This window comes from Scyliorhinus torazame, chromosome 17, assembly GCF_047496885.1.
Source record: "Scyliorhinus torazame isolate Kashiwa2021f chromosome 17, sScyTor2.1, whole genome shotgun sequence".
In the NCBI taxonomy this organism is placed as follows: Eukaryota; Metazoa; Chordata; class Chondrichthyes; order Carcharhiniformes; family Scyliorhinidae; genus Scyliorhinus; species Scyliorhinus torazame.
The window spans coordinates 129,632,992-129,655,242 of NC_092723.1; the positions used below are offsets into that span (position 1 = coordinate 129,632,992).

At 50.0% G+C, this 22,251-nt stretch overlaps 1 protein-coding gene across 1 annotated transcript in view; it reads right to left on the reverse strand.

The window, feature by feature from the left end:
* micall2a (mical-like 2a) overlaps positions 1–22,251 on the reverse strand; it is a 165,238-nt gene that overhangs the window by 35,698 nt on the left and 107,289 nt on the right. Inside the window, exons 7-8 of the mRNA XM_072481020.1 lie at positions 13,781–13,880; positions 1,841–2,352 (exon numbers count right to left, since the gene is read on the reverse strand). Coding sequence (XP_072337121.1) covers positions 1,841–2,352; positions 13,781–13,880 — 612 coding nt within the window. The remainder of the gene's footprint in view (positions 1–1,840; positions 2,353–13,780; positions 13,881–22,251) is intronic.

Genomic DNA, 22,251 nt, shown 5'->3' on the forward strand with positions numbered 1-22,251 from the left:
CGGGGGCGGGCGAATCGGAGGCCATGGGGGGCTTTATAGGCGGCTGGGATTAAATGTGCGGGGGTTGAGGCTCGGGCACGCGGCCGATCGGAGGTCTCTTTCTTCGGTCTGGCTCCAAGTCCGCCATGGAGCACGGCGCGGCAGCTTGAGGTCGTCGTCGTGCGCATGCACGGCCTCTAACCCGGAAGTACGAGGGCCCTTATCTGCAGCAAAAGCTGCAAGATTCACTCTAGGTCCCAGCTAATCATAGATTATCATAGAATTTACAGTGCAGAAGGAGGCCATTCGGCCCGTCGAGTCTGCACCGGCTCTTGGAAAGAGCACCTTACCCAAGGTCAACACCTCCACCCTATCCCCATAACCCAGTAACCCCACCCAACACTAAGAGCAATTTGGGACACTAAGGGCAATTTAGCATGGCCAATCCACCTAACCTGCACATCTTTGGACTGTGGGAGGAAACCGGAGCACCCGGAGGAAACCCACGCAGACACGGGGAGGATGTGCAGACTCCGCACAGACAGTGACCCAAGCCGGAATCGAACCTGGGACCCTGGAGCTGTGAAGCAATTGTGCTATCCACAATGCTACCGTGCTGCCCCAACAATGCTACCGTGCTGCCCCTGCAGGGCTCAGAATTCGTTGAACTTATTTACAGAAATTTCAGGAGTAAAACTGCACCGTTTTTACGCCGGCGTGGGGACATAGTCTCATTTTCGGAGAATCCAGCCCATTATCTTAATTAATGGCAAAACATTAATCGAGTGGCTGAATTGCTTCTTCCTGTTTTTTTTAATAGCTTATTGTCACAAGTAGGCTTCAATGAAGTTACTGTGAACAACCCCTAGTCGCCATATTCCGACACCTGTTCGGGGAGGCTGGAACAGGAATTGAACCCACGCTACTGGTCTTGTTCCGCATTACAAGCCAGCTGTCTTAGCCCACTGTGCTAAACTACTGTTCCTATGAATCCTACTAGAATGGAACAATTTGGATTGACAAACCTTTAAAATATCATTCACATTTCCAAATCCTTCTTTAGCCTCACCCCCTCCCTATCTCTGTCATCTCATCCAGTCTTTCAATCTTCCAATCTTTGCCTCTCCCTAATTTTAATCACCCACCATTGGTGGCCATGCCTTCAACCTCACAGGCCCCGACTTCTGGAATTGCATCCTGAAACCATACTCCAATCTTTCATCCTTCAGGCCACTCCTTAAATACTTCCTCGTTTGACCCAGTGAGTCCTCGTGTGGTTTGCTGTCAAAATTTGTTTGCTAACTGCACCTCTGAAACACCTTGGGAAGTTTTACTCTGTTAAAAGTGCTCTTGAAATGCACTGTAGTTGTTGCCAGAGTCTTTCACTGACACTGAGGTTTCCTTAGTAACTGACTTGATCTTCATTTAACAAGAATTACACTACAAAAGCAATGAGGCTCACTAATTTTTCCTTTAATCCTGTGACATTGCATTGCTGAGAGTTAAATACGTAGCCTAATTATCATTGCTTAATTACAAAATAAACACTAGGCATGCCCCGCAAAATCTGAACTGCATTCATTAAAAGAAGAATTCAAGTATGAAAATTAGATGTGTTAATAAATAACTTCTCCAGTGATTCTTTTGTTGAAGATCAAAGGTGCAGATATTTTGCTTTAAGAAATATTACCAAAATGTGGCAATTTTCCTGTGCAGATTAGATCCATTATCAAACTGACTTTCTGTTATAATTTGTACTCATTGAATAATGAAAGTTACCTCATCACTATGAGGATGAAGAGAGAATTAATTGAGATGGGGTTGCTGGCAGTAGAATTTTTGTTTACAGGAATATACTGACCTGTCACCGTGATTAAGTTGCCTTGGACCCAGCTCTGCCTCCCTGGCAACTCCTCCGTGACTTTGACCAGAGTAGGTTGAGGGCTGCTCCCAGGAATTTGAGGGCTCCTCTTCTCCTTCACAAAGGGAGACACTGTGGCAGGGTTCTTGTCTGTCGGACTTGGAGTCTGCAAGTCATTCTTGCCTCCTGCCAGCAGTTCTGCATCTGGTTTGAGAACTCTCTTCTGCTGTGCGGAGCGGAAGGTGTTGGCCTCGATACTGGGTACCTCTTTTGTGGGGGAGGCAGATGTGGAAATTGTTGCGCTACCTGGATTATGGAGAGAGAAAGTAACCGCTACATGTTTCCCACTGCCTGTGCTGGTGCTCCATTGGGATGTACCTGGAGTCCAATTGCTGCCTCCAGCTGTCTTGGTTGTCGACGGAGTGTTTGCTGTGTTGGCAAATGAATCTGTTTTTTTAACATCCACATTAATGGATGAACTGTGCGTTTGCTTGACATCCGAGGATCCAAAACTAAAAACAGAAAAGATTCAATATTCAATTGTGCTTTGTTGCATTCATTTTAATATCTCACATACATCTTGTGCACAAGTCACACTGCAGACACCACACCTCAAGGTGTAGCACTCAGCTACAGGAATATTGGGGTAGAAGCAAACCATTCAGCCACTCGGACCGGTTTCACCATTCAATCAGACTATGGCTGACCTGCATCTTAACTTCATACAGCCTCTTCTGGTTCCATAACGCTTAGTTGCCTTGCCTTATAAAAATGTACCCTTCTCTATTGGAAAATTTGTCATCTGGCTCCTAATTCTTACAGCCTTTTGGGAAGAGAGTTTCAGATTTTCACTACCTGGATTCTACACAACCTGAACAAAAGGAAAATCTGTCTTTAATGCTGGGTTCTTCTGGCCAGTAATTTACCAGTAACTACAATACACTCCTAAATCACTTCATTACTAAATATCTGGAATTGTTGTTTTAGACCACTTTCTCACAGAAATTCCAGGAGCAGTGATCTGACTATAATTGCACAGGTTCTGGTGTACTGGATCCCAGAATGTGCCTGAACGCCTTGGGAAACAGAAGGCGGGATTCTTCGGTCGGTCAGCCACGTTTTCCTGGGCAGCGCGCCCTCGCTGGTAACGGGATTCTCTGTTCCCGCCACCTGCCAATGGGATTTTACATTGTGGCCACCCCATGCCACCGGGAAACCTGCAGGCGTGGGTGCGCTGCCAGCGCAACGGAGAATCCCATTGGCAGAGAATCCAGCCCAGAGTTGCCCTCTATGGTTGGTGCCTTCTGGGGCTTTCATCACATGACCTTCTGCCTTGAACCACCCCATCCCCACACTTCCATTGCCTTCCCTCAGCCAATTGGAAACAATTGTTTTACCGAACTGGGTTAAATGTGACGGTCAGTAAAACAGCTTCCTGCCCCAGTCTCTAATATTCCTGTGATTAGTAAATTAAAGTATTCTAAGAAAATGTTTTAAAAACACATTTTTATGACTTATTCAGTTGTCAAGGAGATTAATCCAGCTGAATCTTCAAGCCTATTCAGAGCCGTGGCTAATTCTTGCCTGAATATTGAGGGTTCGAGTCCTAATCGAGGGAGTTGAATCCAGGTCAGCCCTGGCATTGCAGAAATAAAACTGACCCAATTGGATTAATACTGACTTTAGTGAAACAACTTGAAATCCCTGGGCAGGATTCTCTGTTGTCCGACGCCGATATTGAAATCGGCGATCGGGCGGAGACTCCACTCTGACGCTAAAATCGGGGCTAGCGCCGGTTTGACGCGGTCAGCCATGCTCCGCCACCTCAGAAGTGGCAAAATCGCATTGCGCACCGCACGGCATTGCAACGGCTTTGGCACGTCATCGGCAGACCCTCCCACGATGCTCCGCCCCCGATGGGCCGAGTTCCCGACCGCGCGGTTGACGTGTGGTGTGAGCGGTCGGGAACCCGGCATGGCGGCTGCGGGCTGAGTCCAGCATCGCCACACTCAGCCGGGTTCCGTGCCGCTGGCCGGGGGCGGGGGGGGCGGGGGGGGGGGGGGCTTCCACGAGCGCTGGGGGGACTGGTGGGGGTGGCCAGGGGGTGGCCTGTGGGGTCGCGGATGGCGAGTCGGGTGTGCGCCCGGCCGGCGCCATGTTGTACGGCGTGACTGCTGCAGGTCGTTGCCGTGTGCATGCACGGACAGCGACCCAGGTATTCTCCGGCCGCTTTTGGCGTGGGAGCCGGGAGTTTCACCCGGCGCCACTGCTAGCCCCCCACTGGTACCGGAATCAGTGAGGGTTCGGTGCCGATTTTGGCGTGATAAAATGCCCGCAAATTCTCCGTTTGAGCCGACACTTAGCCGCTGAAAAGGAGAATCCAGCTGCCTATTTTTAATATATTCATATGAATTGTTTTAAATAATGCAGCTACTAAGATATTGCTCTGTAACCCGTGATAATGTTTGCTTCCCATGGACTGTGGGAGACAGACAGACATTCCTGCATTTCTTTGAGTAGTGGGCTCTCCTCCATTCTGTGGATTACGGGTGGTCAGTAATTGAATCAATGAGTCAGAGCAACTTGCGAGTTCTAACTATCGAGTCAGTTATTTCATTCCCATAGTCTGGCGGCTGTACAGCCATTCCTCAGGCAGGCTTGCCAGCACGTCTTTCTCTGTCCCTCAAATGTACATGTTTTTGTGCATCGAGCTACGATGATCTGGAATGCACTGCCTGGAAGAGTAGTAGAAACTATTTCAACAGTAACTTTCAAAATGGATTTGAAGGGGAAAGCAATGCGAGGATATAGGGAAAGCACATGGGAATGGGACTAATTGGATTGCTCTTTTAAAGAGCTATCACAGACACAAAGGGCTAAATAGCCTCCTTCGTGCTATGTGATTCCATGATCCTATACGTGTATCTCTGGGATTAAAATAACTCTGGATACCTAAAGGTGGAAATTGTAACTGAGCAAGCAAACTCCTTCAGTGGCGGGCAGACTCTGACTGCTGTCAGGATAACAGTGCGGCATCAACCTTTTCTACAGGCCTGACTCAATGGCTTAGTATTAAAGTAAAGGGAAGATTAAAGCGCTAAATATCACAAATGCAGGAGATAAATCAGGTACATGGCTGTCAGATATACTTTGCCAGTGTTACAACAGAAAACTAATCAATCTACTGATTGCGATGATAGCCTTCTTGTTCATTCCCTTAAGGCTGGATTCAGATTGCACTCTTTGGGAGCACGTCTTTATCTAAACATTTAGTAAGGATTATACTGGGTTGCCCCAGTGTCATCAACAGAAACCAATCCCCATCCAAACTGCCATTTTGGACTGAGCAGATCCTGTTAATGCCGTCTCTTAATCACACCCAGCTAAACGTGCGTTCAGATGCATGAGAGGGACCTCCTCCCCAAACTAATGGGACTTCCAACAGAGGTGGTTTGACTTTCTCTTCCTGCTGCACAGTTAATGGAAGTGCACTAGTGACTGACATTGGAGGAGTTTGGAAATGTTTCTGGATTCATAAGGGAGTATTACTGGACTTTTATAAGGAGGTCGGAGGACTTGGAAGGACTGTCAGGAGAAAGCTCGCTATCACTAATGGCGGGGAAGCTGTGTACAGAGAAAGGAGGAAGAGGGCTCTCAGTACAAGGCCATATCCACTAAGGGTATTCAGGAGTCCACCTTCTGTGGTGGCCATGATTCACAGAGGAGCGGTTACTGAACTGTGCTACCTCCAACAACCTAGTTGATAGCCGCAGATGGGACCAGGACAATGCTGCCACTGGCCATGAACACCAGCATGACCCCAAATTTCAATGCCAGCAGATTCTTCCAGGTGGGAGCAGATGACATTGCCAATATGTCACAGTTCACTATATACCATCGCATCAGGGAGGTGGCACAGGTCCTGTGTGCTAGGAGAGGGGTCTTCAAGATCTTTTCACTTACCAGACAGGCTTTGCCTGGCTATTGGGATTTCCAATGTTGCGGGGCACCAATGATCCCTACAGGGCTCTGCAAGCCCCTCATATTAACAGGGAGGTGTACCGTAACTGCAAAAGATGCACCACTCTATTAATATCCAGTTGGTGTGCGATCACTCGCAGAAGATGCTTTCCGAATATCTGCTAACTTAGCATCACCAACAATGCATTCATCCTGCACCAGTCAGCAGCAGCCACCGACTGTGATAAAGCAGAGGCCAGCTGTACTGTGACAAGAGCTACCCACTGTACACCTGCCACTTGACTCCCCTCCACCACTTGACTACGTGCCCACAATGATAGTCACGCTGCCACCAGAAGTATCATGGAGCAAATTATTAGTGTTCTGAAGCAAAGCTTTCGGTGCCTGACCTGTTCAGGTTGGGGGAGGGGGATGCGGGGGGGCAGTTTGACAGTGCTGCCTGCAGTTGAAATGTTTCTCCAGGTTTGTGGGGTCCGCTACATCCTCCACAACCTGGTTCAAACGTGGCACAGCCCTTGCCACTAGGCCTTCAGAGAGCAGCTCAGGAGAAGCAGGAGGAGAAAAGGGGGAGGCATCAGGTCCCCATGGCTCCAGATTCCCGGTCAGTGAGCAGCTACACAGATTCTGATTCACTGAAACTTCATCCCTACTTCCTCATTTCTCCACAATTCCTCATCATTCCATCCATCTACTATGTTCCAACACCACGTCCTCGTGTATAATCCTGAAATCATGGGCCTAACCTTCTGGGGCAGGATTCTCCGGTCCACTAGCCGTGTTTTCCTGCGTGGCACGCACCCGCCCCCGCAGGGAGCGGATTCTCCGTTCCTGCAGCCGGCCAATGGGGTTTCCCATTGTGGCCACCCCACGCCGTCGGGAACGTCGCGGGGCGTGGGTGCGCTGCTGGCAGACCAGAGGATCCCGCTGACAGAGAATTCCGCAGCTTATATTTGTTCACAGGATCTGGGTAGTCGCTGGCTAGGCCAGCAGTTGCTGCCCTTCAGAAGGTGCTGGTGTGCTGCCTTCCTGAACCACTGCAGTCCACATGGTGTTAGTACACCCACCGTGCTGTTAGGGAGGGAATTCCAGGATTTTGACCCAGCGACAGTGAAGGAATGGTGATATATTTCCAAGTCAGGATGGTTTGTGGTTTGGAGGGGAACCTGCAGGTTGTGTTCCCATGAATCTGCTGCCCTCGCCCTTCTAGGTGGTAGGGATCGTAGGTTTGTGAGGCCTTATGAGCTGCTGCAGTGCATTTAGTAGATGGTACACACGGCTGACACTGTGCATCGGTGGTGGACGGCATGAATGTTCATGGAAGGGGTACTGGTCAAACAGGCTGTTTTGTCCTGGATGGTGTTGAGCTTCTTGAATGTTGTTGGAGCTGCACTCATCCAGGCAAGTGGGGAGTATTCCATTGCCTCCTGACTTGCGCCTTGTTGATAGTGGACAGGCTTTGGGGAGTCAGGAGGTGAGATATTCACCACAGAATTCCTAGCCTCTGACCTGCTCTTGCAGTCACAGTATTTATATGGCTAGTCCAGTTCAGTTTCTAGAACATAGAACATACAGTGCAGAAGGAAGCCATTCGGCCCATCGAGTCTGCACTGACCCACATTAAGCCCTCACTTCCACCCTATCCCCGTAACCCGATAACCCCTCCTAACCTTTTTTTGGACACTAAGGGCAATTTATCATGGCCAATCCACCGAACCCGCACGTCTTTGGACTGTGGGAGGAAACTGGAGCACCTGGAGGAAACCCACGCAGACACGGGGAGAATGTGTAGACTCCTCACAGACAGTGACCCGGCGGGGAATCGAACCTGGGACCTTGGCGCTGTGAAGCCACAGTGCTATCCACTTGTGCTACCGTGCTGCCCAAATGGTCAATGGTAACCCCAGTATGTTGATAATGGGGGATTCAGCAATGGTAATGCCATTGAGTGTCAAGGAGAAATGGTTAAAGATTCTTTCTTGTTGGAGATATTCATTGCCCGTCACTTGTGTGGTATGAGTGTCACTTATCAGCCAAGCCTGAATGATGTCCATAGAAACATAGACACATACAAAATAGAATCTGACTGATCCTCTCTCTCAATGCTGGGTGGGGTTACTGGGTTATGGGGATAGGGTGGAAGTGTTGACCTTGGTGCTCTTTCCAAGAGCCGGTGCAGACTCGATGGGCCGAATGGCCTCCTTCTGCACTGTAAATTTTATGATAATCTATGAATGCTATACCCCTGCTCTCTCCCTATAGCCCTTGATATCTTTAGAGTCTAGAAATATTTCTATTTCCTTCTTAAATATATTGAGTAACTTCGCCTCCGCAGCCTTTCGTGGGCGAGAATTCCACAGGTTCAGCACCCTCTGAGTGAAGAGGTTTCTCTTCACCTCAGTCTTAAATGGCCTACCCCGTATCCTGAGATTCTGACCCCTTGTTCTTAACCCCTTCCCCCAGCAACAGGAAACAACATCCCTGCATCCAGTCTGTCCAGCCCTGACAGGATTTTATATGTTTCAATGAGAGCCCCTCTCATTCTTCGAAACTTCAGGGAATACAGGCCCAGTCGACCCAATCTATTCTCGTACAACAATCATCCATCCCAGGAATCAGTCTGGTGAACCTTCGCTGCACTCCTTCAACTATAACTATGTCCTTTCTTAAGTAAGAAAAGCAAAACTACACACTATACTCCAGATGTGGTCACACCAAGGCGATAAGAGATTCTTGCTCCTATATTCAAGTCCTCTTGCAATGAAAGCCAATATACCATCTGTCTTCTTACCTGCTTGTTGCACCTGCATGCTTACTTCCAATGATTGGTGCACAAGGGCACCCAGGTCCCTTGTACGTCAACATTCCCAAATCTATCACCACTTAAATAATACTCTGCCATACTGTTTTTCCTAACAAAGTAGATAACTTTACACTTTTCCACGTTATACTGCATCTGGCATGTATTTGTCCACTCATTCAACTTATCTAAATCACCTTGAAACCTCTTCACATCCTCATCAACAAACACATTTCCACCAAGTTTTGTGTCTTCAGCAAACTTGGAAATATTGCTTTTGGGTCCCTCATCCAAATCGTTGATATATATTGTGAATAGCTGGGACCTGAACACCGGTCCCAGCAGTATCCCACACGTCATCACCTGACACTCCAATAAAGACCCATTTATTTCTACTCTCTGTTTCCTGTCTGCTAACCATGGTTTGCTCCATGTGGACATGGATTGCTTCAGTAATTGAGGAATTACGAATGGTACTGAACATTGTGCAGTAATCTGCAAACATCCCCACTTCTGACTTTATGAATGGAAGGTCACCGATGAAGCAGCTGAAGATGGTTCGGCCTAGGACACTACCTTGGGGAACTCCTGCGGTGACGCCCCAGGACTGAGATGACTGAGCTTAACAACCACAACCATCTTCCTTTGTGTCTGATATGACTCCAACCAGTGAAGAGTTTTTACTCTGATTCCCATTGACTCCAGTTTTGACAGGACCCTTTGACGCCAAACATGATCAAATGCTGCCTTGATGTCAAGGGCAGTCACTCTCACCTCACCTCTGGAATTCAGCTCTTTTGTAATGAGGTCAGGAACTGATTAACCTTGGTGGAACCCAAACTGAGCATCAGCGAGCAGGTTATTCCTAAGTAAGTGCTATATGATAGCATTGTCAGTGACTCATTTCATCACTTTGCTGATGATTGGGAGTAGACTGATGGTCACTATTAGTCGGATTTGTCCTGTGTTTCGTGGACAGGACAGACCTGGGCAATTTTCCACAATGCCGCGTAGATGCCAGTGTTGTAGCTGTACTGGAACAACTTGGCTGGGAGTGCAGCAAGTTATCACGTGGAGTGAATTGAATTGGCTAAAGACTGACATCTGTGATGCTGGGTCCTCCAGAGGAGGCCGAGAAGGATCATCCACTCGGCACTTTTGGCTGAAAATTGTTGCAAATGCTTCAACCTTATCTCCTGCACTGATGTGCTGGGCTCCTCCATCATTGAGGATGGGGTTATTTGTGGAGCCTCCTCCTCCAGTGAGTTGTTTAATTGTCCACCACCATTCAAAACTGAGCACGGAAGAACTGCCAAGCTTAGACCTGATCTGTTGGCGGTGGAAGCGCTTAGCTCTGTCTATCACTTGCTGCTTATGTTGTTTGGCATGGAAGTAGCCATGTATTGTGGCTTCACCAGGTTGACAACCCAGGCACGATTTAAAATAAAATAAATTTAGAGTACCCAATTATTTTTTTCCAATTCATGGGGCAATTTAGTGTGGCCAATCACCTTTCCCGCACAATTTTGAGTTGTGGGGGTGAAACCCACGCAGACACGGGGAGAATGTACAAACTCCACACAGACAGTGACCTGGGGCCTGGATTAAACCCGGGTCCTCGCACCGTAGGCAGCGGTGCTAACCATTGCATTGCCATGCGGCCCTTACTCGAGTGCGATTTAATGGTCAAAAAACAGAGTGCTGTGTGGGACGCAAGTAACAGATGACTGCAGCTATCAAACGGGACTCTTTATTTTGTCTCAGTGAGAAATGCCCTGCCGAGGCCACACTTACCTCATTTCCAGTGGCACTGTCAGAGTGCCCAGGTGGCATTGCCAGGGTGCCTGGGTGGCACTGCCTGGGTGCCCAGATGGCACTGCCTGGGTGGCACTGCCCAGGTGGCACTGCTAGGGTGCCCAGGTGGCACTGCCAGGGCGGCACTGCCAGGGTGGCACTGCCAGGGTGCCCGGGTGGCACTGCCAGGATGCCCATGTGGCAGCAGAAGTACCAGTGTACCACCCTGCCCAATGCCCGACCACAAAGATCCTCCGATGGCCTGGGTGACACTCCCAGGTGCCGTTCCGTCAGGTCCACATCTGTGCTAAATGGCGCCATGGCATGATCCTCAGGATCGTTCCTGGGAGTATCGGGCGCCGACATATTTAAATAAACCAATAATATATTAATCTGGATATCGCCCAGCAAGATATTGCAAGATTTAACGGCCTCGCCGCGTCACCGAGTCAGGCGCGACGAGGCCATTCAATCGCAACCCTCATTTTCAGTATGTCTGCTGTCGCTCCTAATATGTCCTCCTGCGATCTTTGTTGAATCTTGAATTGAATTCTTTCTCCTAGAGTGGTCCCCCATCTCACCTCGCAGACTAGCACCCAGTAAACCCAGGCAGTCTGACGTCTAAGATCATCACCTTTGGAGATGGGAGGCTGCCACCAGTCTCAGATTAACAAGTCTAAATCTGCTTCCAAGATCAGATGGGATCAGGCGCCTTTATTTTTATTAGATTTATTCAACATGAAACACATTTACAACATCATTTGCGCCACATAATTATGCTGTTACCAGTTTTTAGCTGCAGGATTGAAAGGCATCGTTAAAGACATTAACAGAATTGTTATTATTCGGTTATACGGTAGTCACTGTTAATTTCTGAACCTAATAAATGGCAACGGGATGGCTGTACAATATAACAGAATGATAACAATGTTGTTAATGCCTTTAATGATGACTTTAGTTTCAGAAATTAATAAATGGTAAAGTTCAAATTTTCGCCCATGACATATATTAATCTATTGAATTTCTAAAACTAGTCATAAAATGCCATCTTTAAATGTGTTTCAGAATTTTAAATCCACAAAGCCTGATAATGCTCTCCACAGTGTGGAGGCCAGTATGAGGTGGCAACGTAAAAGGGATTCCCAAAGCTTGGAGCTCAATAATCCTCGACGTTTGCTACCACTTCCTTATTAACATCAAACCCAAAGACACTTTGCTCAAACACAAATTTGGGAGTGAGAGTTATATGAAGTGAAAAAGTCAGTAAGTAATCATTCAGATTGTTTCAAAAAATCATTCTTGGGATGTAGGGGTCACAGGCTGGCCAGCATTTGTTGCCCATCCCCAATTACCCTTCAGAAGGTGGTGGTGGGCTGCTTCTTGAGCCGCTGCAGTCCACATGGTGTAGGTACACCCACAGTGTTGTTGGTGAGGGACTCATTCTACCCTCACGATAAGAGGAACATCAGAAGTTTCATATGTCTCCCCACTGTTATTTCCAAGGGAATCAATAGGCTGCAGATTCACTATTACCCATTGTGCATTCTTGCATGATGTCCAGATTTACCCCAGAGTGGGCATGAGGAATCCAGAATGATCAACATTCACATTTTACCAACGGCCCACCAAGCAAGACATTGGCTATTCTCAACTGAGCAGGTGTTAGCTGTGACCTGACTGACCAATCATCTGAAGCAGTCAATTGCACCAGCTGAATAAGAAAAATAACTCGTTTTCTACAGCAGCGTTAAATGCAAGAACATGGTCAAACAAAATTTGAGCTCCATAAGGTGCTTGTAGACATGTGGCCAAGGGCTAGGTTCAAAAAGATTGGTTTCACAGAAGGTCTTAAAGGAGGCGAGATACACAAGAGGTTTAGTGAGGAATTCAGGTTGAAAACCCAAAGCCACGGGTGGAACGATCAAAATGAGGGAAGTGCATGAGGCCCAACTTGGAGGAGTGCAAATATCCTGCTGGGCCTAAGGTGGTTACAGATAATAGGGGGAGAGAATGAGGCTATGGAGGGATCTGTGAACAAAGATGAGAATTTTAAAAATAGGGGCATTACTGGACCAAGCGAGCACTCTCGAATCTTATAACTGTCATTCCACTTAAGCCCAAAGGGAGGGAGTAAAAACTTAGATGGAGCAATTATAGAGTGGTTGGATCAAACATGTGCTCCTGTACTGCATATATTTGCTTTCATTATCTTCCCTCCTTAAAAAGGACAATTCATGCTGCTTTAACACAGATGTTGGTGACCCTCCAATGTCTCACCCAAGCAACCAGTTTTCATGTGCAAGCCTAGGTGGCAAATGTTGGCAAAACATTCAATTGCAATGACATTGCATCAAGCATGGTTATAAACAAACAAAACCTTCTGTTCCTTTCTCTGTCATTGTCCTCCTCATCTATCTTCCATTTAAATACATCTATCCTATTTTTCTCAACTCCTCCAAGTGGTAACGAATTCCACATTATTTTAAATAAATTTTAGAGTACCCAATTATTTCTTTTTCCAATTAAGGGGCCAATTTAGCGTGGCCAATCCACCTAACTTGCACATCTTTGGGTTGTGGGGGTGAAACCCACGCAGACACGGGGAGAATGTGCAAACTCCACACAGCCAGTGACCCAGGGGTGGGATTCGAACCCTGGTCCTCATCGCCGCAGTCTCAGTGCTAACCACTGTGCCACATGCCGCCCTATGAATTCCACATTTTAACCACTCTTTGGGTAAAGAGGTTTGCCCCGAGTTCTATATTCAATTTGTTGGGGAGTATTTGATATTTATGACTTTTGGGCTTGCTCACAAATGGAAACATTTTTTTCTCCACTACCTGATCAAACTCCTTCCTAACCTTAAAGGCCTCGATCTCAACCTTCTCTTTTCTGGGAAAAAAGAGCCCCCACAACATAACAAGTTTGCATTTATATAGCACCCTCAGAACATAATAAACATCGCATGGCACTTTACAGAAGTTTATACACTCATGCAAATTTATTTTTTTAAGATAACCCTATTGTGAAGAAGCTGCTCTTCTGCTTGGTTCCACAATATAGTTAATTAAAATGTGTAACTTTTTCCCAGCAGTCCCTTCAAAAGCTGCTTCGTTTGGTTGGCCTCCCAAGGGCCTGCAATACTGACCGTAGCATGTGGAGAACAAGCCACGGCCACAGCCAATCCAATTTTGCAAAGATACCTCAAAGATGTCAGGCTTCCCATTTGTATATGCACAGCATCCACCAATGCCTGTTTCAGGCACACTGCCTGGATGCCTATGGGGAAGCCTTTAGCAATATGGCGGACAGCCCACTTTCAGTGAGCAATGAGGATGCACCTACTCAAGACTGTGATGCACACTCACCTGTGATGCTTCTGGACTGGTTTCAGTTTCGACCTCCAGTCGGAGGGAGATTCATCTGTCTCTTGGCTCGTGATGATCTGCGGACTGTAGGAGAAATTCCCTGGAGGAAGAACAACAAGTAGCATACTTTTAACTGATAGTCCACAAGGTTGACCCCAATCCATACACCCACTTTGCTTTGAAGTCACTACACTCACAAATGTGGCACTCTGAAACATTTCATCAAGATCTGCCCGTCGTTCTGCCATCCCAAAATATTTTTCGAAAGATCTATAGAACGGTCAAAGTTGTTCTCCTCCCAATTTGTTTTGGGTATTATTTTCTTAGCCAATTTCTCAGATGCCATGGGCAAGATTCTCCATTTCAGAAATTAAGGTACGAATTCTCCAGCCCCCGGCTGACCTATTCTCCAGCGCCGGTTTTCCCGCCGGCTTGGGGACTTAGTCCCCAGAAGGGAGAATCCCACCCATAGTGTTGACACCGGGGCTGAATCTATGGATTTCCACCACAACTAAATTAGCGCCTGTCCCGGCGTGATTCATGATCCGTTAATAGGCTAGCACCGGCACCACGTAGAACACGACTGATTCCAATGAAAAACGGTGTCCGATTATCCGGGGTCAGCATTGTCACTCGAGAGGCTGACAAGCTGCAGCCACATATTAGCACTCCACTCCCCACACACTCTCCTCCTAGCCAACAAGATGGCAGCACCCCAGAGCTGCAGACCTTGCTGGCCGCCATGGAGGAGAGACAGGCTACCCTGTTCTGTACTGCCCCCCGTCGCCGTACACCGGGCCTGGGTGCAGGTGGCAGAGGCCATGAGCGCCGTGGGCCTCACCGTTAGGATCAGCCAGCAGTGCCGAAGGAAGCTGCATGGCCTTCTCAGGGTGGCCAGCGTGAGAAGGCAGCAACCAACCCCTGTCCCACACACTCGTAACGCTTTCTGTCGTCTTCCCCCCCTCCCCCAGAGAAGGCGAAGGATAACGGTTGAGAGCGGTGGAACTGCCAGATGTGCAGCCCCTCACCGCAATGGGGCAGCGGGCAATGGACCTGGTTGGATGGCCCAGAGAGCAGGCAGTCATCGAGTTGCAGGTTAGCATTGGGCAACCAAGTGAGACCCCACTGCATTGCGTTTTCCCATGGCATGAGCCCCACCCCCACACCACCCCAACACAGCCACCCCCTCACCACCCCCTCGCCACCACCCACCATCCCAAACCGCGATCCAATCATACGTCATGTCTCGTGTCTTCCAGCATCACCTGGCGATGAGGCAGGCCATCTGGTGTCCTCGGCCCCCCCAACCCCAAACTGATTCCACCGACGAAGAGGCAACAGACAGTCAGCCCCCAAACGTCAGACAGCGACACTCTGGACCACTGGTCCGGGTACGACACTCATTTCCCGTCACAGCTGTCATCATCATCCTCCACCATCCCAGAGATACTCACCTCGGTTGGGCACTCTAGTGAAGAGGCTCGTGGGGCATGATCTGGTGCGCACCACACATATGCAGCGGTACGCCAGGTGTAGGTAGGAAGCCCCGCGGGGGCAGATGGACAGAGGGCAGCCCGACCCAAGGGACTAGCTGCTGTCCAGATAGGTTTCAGGCTTCTGGAAAGAGTGATCCCATCGATAATGGAGTTGCAGAGCCAGGGACTGCATGAGCGGCTGTCAGCAACCATCCAGCACCTGCAGGTGCAGCTGGAGGAGGCCAACCACATGCGCATCTCATGGTCACAGAACAGTTGCACATTCATCAAGTGGAACACCTTCCAGTTTGTGAAGACCAACTTGTCATGGTCCCGTGCTCATAGGGAGACATGCGTCCCGCCGATCACCCCCTGGACAGGGGCATCTCGGCAATGGCGGTGAACCGCACTGCCCCACTGGTGGGCTGGGTCCACATTAAATTTGTGCCAAACGGGCATATAGGGCCTCCATGATGGCGCAGATGCACCTGTGCAGTGAGGTCTGCGAGATCCCAGACAGGTTCCTACTCGGCGCCTGGAAGGACCCCGTGGATTAAACGTTCAGGGTGACCGTCACCTTGACGGCCACCGGGAGAGGGTGTCCTCCCCCATTCCCCTGTGGTTCCAGGTGCTCCCTGATCTGGCAAATATGCCATTTGGTCCCCCTGTTCAGCTGGAGTTTTCAACGGCATACCCGACCTGGAAGGTTCTCGAATGACAGGTGCTGCTGGTAGTCGCAAGGCCTAATGTGGCGCCTCCTTCCCACCTTCTTCTCAGTCTGTTGGGCGGCTGGCTCTCCATCCTCACCGGCTGGCTCCTGTTGCTTTGGACAGGTTTCGCAGCTGCAGGTTCCTCCCCAAGCAGCTCCTGCTCGTACAGCATCAGTGCATCCCTCGGGTCTGCGGCGGCTACGGTGAAGGCCACCATTCCTGGCTGGATTCTGAAGTCCATTGTCCGGAGGCGGTGAAAGGCAGGCATGTTTGCATGGCATGGTGGGTATGTCCGTTCCCATCCAAGTCCAATGGAGTACATGGTGGCCCCTGCCCCCGCATGTTCCTCTCCCTCTCCCCTCCCCTCTCCCATCCGAACACCCATTCCCGGCCGACACTCCTGCTCTCTGCACTGGACCCCTGGCCCCATTGGTGCCTGGCACCGCAGGGGCCTATGGCCACAGCACCCGTCCCTGTCGGCAGTGGTACAGGTGGCTGGTACTACCCATGCCAGAGGTACGCTCTGCGGTCCCCACCGATGCCCTCTGTAAGGGTTACTGTGGGCATTGCCCTTGGGTGGGCTGCATGACCCCCCGCCAGCGGGTGGCATCTGGTTGTGGGTGGGGACATTCGGCCGGTGTCACTCTACACAACCACGGTGGCCAGTCAGTGGGGTGCTCAGCAAGACAGCTGCCTTGCAGCCACAGCAATAGCGGTCCATGCCTAGACGCTGCCCCAGTCGCAAGGGTGACCCCAACGCCACCGCCAATCCCCTGGTCACCCCCCCGTCACATCCCCAGCCAGCCCTGCCAGCCCACGATGGGGCCTCTGGGATCATGTCCTACCTCCTCCCTCCCTCTCCCCAGCCACGGCGCCTGTTTCCCAATTTTTAAAACCACAAGTGAAACTCAGCATCAGTAATCCCTCCTAGCAGAGGCGGAGCGTCACAGGAGCCTCGGAGAATATCAGGGTGGGCCCGTTAATGATATGTCAACAGTGTTTACTGTCCATGTGGAGTAGATAGCATTGACTCTGCTGTCGAGACACTGGAGCATGGCATTCCATCGGCCGCCCGGCGCCGGCCATGATTTTTGGCTCACGCGCGTTTCTCCGCCCAATCACATTTCACGATTCCGGTGTCGCTGGACAGAGACCCCACCCCCATATCATAGATACACATGCTTTCTGTTCACAGTGATGACGAATACATGCTGAGACCAATACACCCAACCTTCCATTGGAATTCATCGCACCCCATCATTCCAAAAGGATCACTCTGGCTATTAATCACTCTCTGAACAATTATGCATTGATACCAGTCCTGAATTAGCCTGTTAATGGTGTCTGTACTTTTTTAAAAATTCATTCTTGGACATGACTGGCATTTAATCGCCCACCCTTAGTTGGCCTTGATTTGGTTTAGATTTCAACATTAGCACAGTTTTATCATTGCACACAAGGCATTGCATCTCTCAAATGGCCATGAGATCAATAACTACAAAGCGCACTGTAACAGATATGATCACAGTCAATATTCAAAACTTAAAAAAATATATAATGCCATGAAAACTGTTATCTAGTCAGTGTTCATGGGAATAACTGCACGTCCGCGAGGTTCAACTCAATACTGATTCCTGTTTTATGCAGTCATTGGTTTTATTTTCGGAATATATACATGAATTGCCTTTCTCACTCTCGCAATAATTACATTATCTTTACTCCTCCATCAGGAGGTGATGGGCTTTCTGTTTGCACCGCTGTGGCCTATGTGATGATGATGTTCCCTTCAATGCTGTTAGGGAGGGTGGTCCAGAACTTTGGCGATGACGAAGACACATCAAAGTGGGGATGGTGTGCGGGTTGTGAATGGGAATCAGGAGGTGATGCTGTCGCCTTGGCTTCATTTGTGCTCTCATTTCAAATCATGTCAGAAGAACTTTCTCTACTCCATGTAATATTTGGAATAACTGTAAAGGCCCCCAACTCTTCCATCACTTTTCAAGAGAACCTTCACAAGTCTGTTCAACCTCATCACTTTTCACTGCCTCCAAAGTGGCAGTTCGATTCCCGGCTTGGGTCACTGTCTGTGCGGAGTCTGCACATTCTCCCCGGTCTGCGTGGGTTTCCCACAGTTTAAGATGTGCAGGTTAGGTGGTTTGGCCATGTTAAATTGCCCTTAGTGTCCAAAAAGGGGTGGGGTTACTGGGTCACGGGGATAGAGTGGAGGTCTCGGCTCAGGTAGGGTTCTCTTTCCAGGGGCAGCTGCAGACTCGATGGGCCGAATGGCCTCCTTCTGCACTGTAGATTCTATGATACCATGAAAGCTTGAACATTTCTTTTGTGCCTCGAGTGACTCAAAGTCCACACAGGCCAGAGTCCTCTGTGCCCTCAGCGCATGATTTCACTTCTAAACCACTATTTCAACCTCTGCACAATCTCCATTCCAGGATTCTCGGAACATAATCCAGTGGTGGGTATCAGATCATAGTCTTCCAGTCACTCATTCCTAAACTAGTCCGAACCAGTGGCCCTCTGTACCTGCACATACACGCATCGAACAAATACTGCCACAATCTTGCTCCATCGAGATTTTCAATAAACTTCAGTCCAATCTTTAGAAACTTGTTCCTGTTGTTTGCTGCCAGGATATCTTCCGGCAGTGTCTTGTGAAATACAGATCGACATATAAAGAGTTGAAATAAAGCAAAGTTCTTGTCGCCATGAATATAGATAGAAAGTGCTGGAAAAACTCAGCAGGTCTGACAGCAACTGTGGAGAGAGAGAAAAGTCCGTATACATTAACAGTTTCTCTGGCCACAAATCCTGCCAGACCGGATGGGATTTTCTTGCGTTTTCAGTACTTATTTCAGATTCCCAGCCTTCCCAGTATTTTGCTTGTATTCATGTAGTCAGAGATGTGTGACCTTGATTCTGAGCATGTCCAATGTTTGGACATGGGCTTTTTTCCTCCTCAATGGCCTTTCAGCTATCCATACAACTTTCTCTCTTGCTGTTCTTCGACATGGGAACAAGAGCAGGCCATTCAGCCCCTCAAGCCTCTTGCACCATTCAATGAGATTGTGGCTTCAAACCTATATTTCAACTTTATCCACTGGCCTTGGCTCCCTATTCTTTTCTAACCATGCCTCGCTAAAAGAATCTCTCTCCCAGATATAAAATTCTGAATTGAGTTAGCAGCTACTGATTTTTGTGGGAGAGTTCCACCTTTTACCACCTTTGCAGAAAGAAATGTTTCGTAATTCCGAATAGTGTGGCGCTGATTTTAAGTATACAACTCCTTATTCTAGACTCCTTTGCCAGCAGTACGAGTCTCTATCTATCCCAGTAATTCCTTTCAAAATCCTAATGAAAACAAATGCCAGGAAATACAAATGTAAGTTACATAAAGTCTCCTTTATTCTTTCGTGGGCGTGGGTATCCCGGGTGTGGTAGTATGCATTAGGGGTCACGTGGGACTGTGAAGCCGTGAGGTCATTGGCTGACAGATCCCGGGTCCTGGTTGGCCGTTGACCTCTAGCTCCGCCCTGAAGGCGGAGTATAAGAACCAGGAGTCCTCCCCTGCAGGCAGTCTACTACTGAACTGCGGGGGAACAGTCACGCTTAATAAAGGCTCATCGACTTCACTCTATTCGTCTCTCGGAGTCTTTGTGCGCTACAATTTATTAAGCGTGACTAAAGGACTATGGAGCTCAGGATCATCCCGGAATGCCTGAGGATCAGCCCCCACGCAGTGAACGCAGCAGCAGCTTTCAAGCACTGGCAGACTTGTTTCGAGGCCTACCTCAGAACGGCCCCCGGCCGGGTCACAGAAGACCAAAAACTACAGGTCCTGCACTCGAGATTAAGCACGGAGATTTTCTCTCTCATCGAAGACGTAGAGGATTTCCAGACGGCGTTCGCAGCACTAAAAAGTCTCTATGTTCGCCCAGTAAACCAGATCTACGCTCGCTATCAACTCGCAACGAGACGGCAAAGTCCCGGAGAATCGATAGATGAATTCTACACCGCGCTACTAATTTTGGGACGGGCCTGCAGCTGCCCGCCGGTGAACGCAAATGAACACACGGACATGTTAATGCGCGATGCTTTTGTGGCAGGTATGAACTCCTCCCAAATCCGCCAAAGACTTTTAGAAAAAGAGTCGCTAGGACTCTCAGAGGCACGGGCCCTAGCAGCCTCCCTAGACGTGGCCGCGCGAAACACCCGCGCCTACGGCCCCGACCGCGCGGCAGCCCATTGGGCTCCGTACGCACCCGTCGCGACAAACCGACCCCCCCGCCCGGACACCCCACAGGCTTGCGCGGTTCAAACGCCAAGTCGCACCGGGGGAGCCCGCTGCTATTTCTGCGGCCAGGCGAAACACCCCCGGCAGCGCTGCCCGGCCCGTGCAGCGATCTGTAAGAGCTGCGGGAAAAAGGGCCATTTCGCGGCTGTGTGCCGGTCCCGGGAGGTCGCCGCGGTCCCAGGAGAACAGGGAGCCCTGCACGCCTTTTACGCTCCCCAACCCCCCCAGCGCCCCATGTACGACCCGCAGGCGCAATCACCTTGGGTCCCGACCACCGCTCTCCCCGGAGAACAGGGAGCCCTGCACGCTTTTTACGCTCCCCAACCCCCCCCCCCCCGCGCCCCATGTATGACCCGCCGGCGCTACCACTTTGTGTCCCAGCCACCGCTGTCCCCAGAGAAGAGGGAGTCCTGCGTGTTCCTAACGCTCCCCAACCCCCCCAGCGCCCCATGTGCGACCCGCAGGCGCCGCCATTTTGGGTCCCGGCCACCACGAGGGGAGGATGGGCGCCGCCATCTTGGACCACCCCAGACCTGTACGACGCATGGGGGCGGCCATTTTGTCCACCACCGCCACCATCTTGTGACCCCCCAGCCATGTGCGATGCATGGGGGCAGCCATCTTGTTCACCCCGACGCCATCTTGGACGGCAACAACGGACCCCAGAGTCGACGGCTCCACGGGGTTCGAAGAAGACGCTCAACCATTACAACCACGGCTGGCTTCAATGACGCTGGACCAAGCACGGCCCCGGACGCTCCAGACGACGACGACAACGGTGCTGATAAACGGGCACGAGACACCATGCCTGGTCGACTCCGGGAGCACGGAGAGCTTTATCCACCCCGACACGGTAAGACGCTGTTCTTTGACCATCCGTCCCAGCGCACAAAAGATTTCCCTTGCTGCAGGATCCCACTCCGTACAGATCAAAGGCTTCTGCATAGTTACCCTAACGGTGCAAGGTAGGGAGTTCAAAAACTACAATCTCTACGTCCTTCCCCAACTCTGCGCCCCCACATTACTGGGATTAGACTTCCAGTGCAATCCACAGAGCCTCACCTTCAAATTCGGCGGCCCAATACCCCCACTCACTATCTGCGGCCTCGCAACCCTCAAGGTTCAGCCCCCATCCTTGTTTGCAAACCTCACCCCGGATTGCAAACCCGTCGCCACTAGGAGCAGACGGTACAGCGCCCAGGACCGGACCTTCATTCGGTCCGAAGTCCAGCGGCTACTGAAGGAAGGCATAATCCAGGCCAGCAATAGTCCCTGGAGAGCACAGGTGGTAGTAGTAAAGACAGGGGAGAAGCAAAGGATGGTCATAGACTATAGCCAGACCATCAACAGGTACACACAACTAGACGCGTAACCTCTCCCCCGCATATCAGACATGGTCAATCGGATTGCCCAATATAAGGTCTTCTCCACCGTGGACCTCAAGTCCGCCTACCATCAGCTCCCCATCCGCCCAAGTGACCGCAAGTACACAGCCTTCGAGGCAGACGGGCGATTATACCATTTCCTAAGGGTCCCATTTGACGTCACAAACGGGGTCTCGGTCTTCCAACGAGAGATGGACCGAATGGTTGATCAACACGTGTTGCGGGCCACGTTCCCGTATCTCGACAATGTAACCATCTGCAGCCACGATCAGCAGGACCACGACGCCAACCTCCAAAAATTCCTCCAGACCGCTAAAGCCTTGAACCTCACGTACAACGAGGACAAGTGCGTTTTTAGCACCAACCGGCTAGCCATCCTGGACTACGTAGTGCGCAATGGGATAATAGGCCCCGACCCCGAACATATGCGCTCCCTCATGGAATTTCCCCTCCCGCACTGCTCAAAAGCCCTAAAACGCTGCCTGGGGTTCTTTTCATACTACGCCCAGTGGGTCCCCCAGTATGCAGACAAGGCCTGCCCCCTAATACAGACCACGACCTTCCCTCTGTCGACAGAGGCTTGCCAGGCCTTCAG